At 35.7% G+C, this 4234-nt stretch overlaps 1 protein-coding gene across 1 annotated transcript; it reads right to left on the reverse strand.

The window, feature by feature from the left end:
• LOC105178623 (leucine-rich repeat extensin-like protein 4) lies at nucleotides 2629-4022 on the reverse strand. Its single transcript, XM_011102133.2, has one exon. The coding sequence runs from the start codon at nucleotides 3967-3969 to the stop codon at nucleotides 2800-2802; it is 1170 nt and encodes a 389-aa protein (XP_011100435.1). The 5' UTR covers nucleotides 3970-4022; the 3' UTR covers nucleotides 2629-2799.

Below are 4234 nucleotides of genomic sequence, written 5' to 3' on the forward strand. Positions count from 1 at the left end.
TATCTAATGGATTTTTTGTCCTAAACATCATTCCTACCATTTCTAATAAAAGTACTTCTAGTTCTCCGTATTTGATTGAATTTATTAATATTTGGCATGGTAGGCTAGTGCATGTTACCTATGCTTCAGTCAAAAGAATGAACAATATGAATCGTATAAACAAATTTGATGCAAGTGATTGCTTTAAATGTTCAATTTGTGCAGAAGTTAAATATGTCACAAAACCATTCAAACCCGTTCGCGGCCAGCTAACTGTTTTTGTTCATCTTTTCCCGAAAAAATTAGATTTTTCTATATTTTTGTATTTTCTAAAAGCCCTGATCATGGCTAATTTTTTATTTTGGTTAATTGGATTTTCTCAAAAATTAAATTTCCATGGATTATTTTTAGAAATAGTTTCCAAAACAAAAAAATAATAATAACATATTGGATGTATGGGTGCATATGCATTTTTTAATTAAATTATTAAGTGTGTATTTTGCTGCATATTATATTAATTAACATATGATATTAGATATCAATTTTATAATGCATGGTTTGCGTTACATGTGGTGCACGTGTTTTAGAAATAAATTTGGTATATTGTTAATTGGATTAACAAGGGATGATCAATCCATTGATCTTGTGTACGGTTTTATTTATGTTAGGTGGGGCCTGCGTGCCTCTTATTTCTTTATTTCTGTCGTTTTTAGCCATTATACTCTCGCCAACTATTGATTAGGATTTTTACGATTGAATGAGAGTAGATAGGTGGTGAGGCTTTTTAATTTTTGGTAAATAAATTATAAAGAAGGCAAACTCAAGGCAATGGATGCCCATAGAAGAGGCTATTGGATGATCCTCGGAGGACCCATGATGAAGAGGCTCGGTGGAGCTCAAGGAGGACCAATGAGAATAAAGAGGAGATACAAGACCCATTAGATTGATACTGTATTAAATTCTTGTAATAGCGTAGGCCTACCCTAAATTAACCATAGATCCACTACAAGCTCAATAGGTCGCATAAGATTGGACTTGTGATCATCGAACAGGGGCATGCTAAGCTTTCTTATTTTGTATGTGATGCATTTATTTAATTATGATGCTTTATTAAATGCTTGAAGTTTAATCACATGCAAAATATGTAATGTGATCAGGTCTCGATCGCAGACCTAAAACAAACTTTCACTTGGTTTATCAAGTCAATATTAGGCCTATAATAAATTTTAATCTAATGATTAGTCCAAGCTTTTCATCCATAGCAATGTAGTGAGAAAACTACTTCCACCCAGTCGTGGCATTTTGGAATGGAAAAATTGGCTCTATTGTTGTGAACAAACGAATATGTTGTTGTTTCCCTATCTCACGTGGGGCGACAGTTCAGGTATGATTTAGTTGATGGATCAAGCCTAATGCCAAGTGACGTACTTTGCCTGGAGTCCTCGGATTATGTGAAGAGGGAAGACAACAAAACTTGGGGATATCATGCAATGGGAATAGTACAGATACCTCCTACAAAGCCTTTTTCCATATGAATAGTAAAAGCGGGGTATAGAAAATTGCGCTCGTGTATCACAAGCCTACTAAAAAATGAATTTTTTTGAAAACCTATTCGAGAGTAATGGGCTTTTATAGAAATAATGGGAGGGAATAGGGGGAGGCGAGTGCTGTCGACGGGAAGGGAAGGGGCTGACAGAGAAGGATCTAGGGGTGGTGGGTGGGATGAAGGAGGTTAATCCTTTAATTTTTTATATATTTTAATTTATATTATTTTATTATATATCTATATATATATATGAGATAAATTTTGTGCCTTCGATTGAGTTGATGAAATTTGGGCCATAAATTTAATTAAATAAATTTGGACCGTGGATTTATTCATGAAATCTAAACCATCAATTTATATTGATCAAGATTTAGCGATTATTAAATAGGGGTATAAATTAGAAATCTAAACCATCAATTTATATTGATCAAGATTTAGCGATTATTAAATAGTTGTATAAATTATTTTATAATTAAAAATGTAAAAAAAGAAAATGAAGGAGCGTGTAACACACCTTTAACGTGGAGGGGCAATTTTAAATCATTATTGAGAGTACGAGGAGGTAAATTGACATTTTTTCACCGGATTTTTTTTAATATTTTTCATATCACATAGAATAAGTTGGATTTTTCCCTTTTGATAAATGAGGTGTGTTTAATTAAATTGGTTGTACACATGGCAAAAATGATTTTCCGTACATTTATTACATAATTTGATATTCCTCAAATGACTTATTCGGGCTCAAACTATCACTTATATATTATAGAAAATTAGAAAAAACTGCAAGCAACCCCTGTAAGATTATAAATCAGTAAATTATTTTTTTATGAAAAATAAATTAATAATTTATTTTTTTATATTTTTTAAAATGCAACAATTTATCTCCCTATGTTTTTTTTTAAAAACAAAAGAATTTACTCTTACTAGACAGGGGTAAATTGCTTCATTTTAATTAACACAAGGAGGTAAATTCTTTTTTTTTTTTTATAAGGAGTAATTTGCTCATTTACAATATTATAGGGCATAAATTATACTAAACTGAAAAAAAAAAAATCAAACGACCCCCTGACAAGTGTCACATCAACGAAGAATTGACCGATCTGTAATGCGAAGCTTCACAAATATTAAGTATAATTATACATGGTATACAAGTGAATGTACACGCCAATTTGTTTACATGTGTAAAACCTATACAAGTCGTATTACAATCATTAATTATTCTTCCATCTGCTAACTAGTTCAGATGGTTATAACATAATTTAAACAAGTAGATATTAAGGAGGAGGAGTTGAGGACAAAGGGATGTGGTAAGAAGCAGCAGAACTACTGGTAGACTTGCCGCAAACATGATCAAAGCAATCAACAGGCCTCTCAGCCTCACATTCCTTCTTACTCCTTTGGAGTGGCTTTTCTGGCAGACAGTTTCTACGATCATCGAAGACAATCCCTTTTGAAGTTAAATTGCTACAGATGCCCTCCTCCTCACAGAAGAAGTTGTAAGAGAAGGTGAAATTTGCCAAGTTAGGCAAAACACATACTCCGTCCGGCACTATTCCACTCAACTTGTTATGGGCTAAGTTTAGTAGCTCCAGGTGAGCTAAACCTGCAAGGCTATACGGTATTGGACCGACTATTTGGTTGAAGCTCACGTCGAGTACTCTTAGTTTGTAAAGAAATCCTACCTCAGTTGGTAAACAGCCCGATATACTCGTGTTTATCAGCAGCAATTCTTCTAAAGTGTTTGCAAATTTGGCTATGCTTGGAGGGAGGCATCCTCCAAAACCGTTGTTGGCGAAAACCACAACAGAAGCAGTGCTTGGGCCTAAATTTGGCGGTATTATAGAGGTGAAGCGATTGTTATTGAGGAATATAGCGTCGAGTTTTTTGTTGAAAAGTTGAGGTGGCAACTGCCCTTCAAACTCGTTGAAACGAATGTCTAGGTAATATAGTGAAGGCAGAGAGAGCACTACAGATGGGAAAGGCCCTACAAATCTATTATTGCTGATATCAAGCTCAAAGAGCAAAGAAAGGTTTGATAGAGTTGGGGGGAGGATTCCACAGAAACGGTTGCTGTTCAAATGAAGCAAAGCAAGTTCAGAGAGGAGGCCTAACTCATCAGGCAGAAAGCCGGCTATGTCAGCATGGTTGAGGTCAATGCCCGCAACCACAAGAACGTTCGTGTCATTGAGATGTGGCGCACAATAGACTCCAGTGTAATTGCATACGTTAGGGCCGTCCCAGTTAGAAGTGAAGTTCATTGGATCAGAGTAGATGACACGTTTCCAAGCCTGGAGAGCAACGTAGGCTTGTTGGAGGATTTGGTTTGTAGCATTCTTGCTCACATGGTTGTTGTGGTGGTGGTGTGCGCTCGTTGCATAGCCAACGAGTAGCAAGACGACTAAAATGCGGGCTGGTAGGAGGGACGAAGGGTATGAAATTATCATTGCACCGGAATGGCAAGAATCTGATCCTCGCTCGGAATTTATTTCAGTTTTACTATCTGCTTTTTGATATTATAAGCATTCTGAGTAGTTAAAGGCTGAGCAGTACTTGTTACAACTACCAATTACAGCGACCTTTTACCATCACTAATGGCAGCCAATATGATTATGTTTTTACCATTTTCCTGCTTTCTGTTGGTTAGTCTCAAATTTCAATGGTTGCAGTGGACAAAATTGACCAGCATTGCAGCTTGGCCTTGGGATAAGT

Source organism: Sesamum indicum, linkage group LG16, assembly GCF_000512975.1.
Source record: "Sesamum indicum cultivar Zhongzhi No. 13 linkage group LG16, S_indicum_v1.0, whole genome shotgun sequence".
NCBI classification, from domain to species: Eukaryota; Viridiplantae; Streptophyta; class Magnoliopsida; order Lamiales; family Pedaliaceae; genus Sesamum; species Sesamum indicum.

What these genes read in the sequence shown, in the direction of transcription:
- LOC105178623 (XM_011102133.2), bottom strand. Translation starts at nt 3,969, where the DNA reads ATGATAATTTCATACCCTTCGTCCCTCCTACCAGCCCGCATTTTAGTC.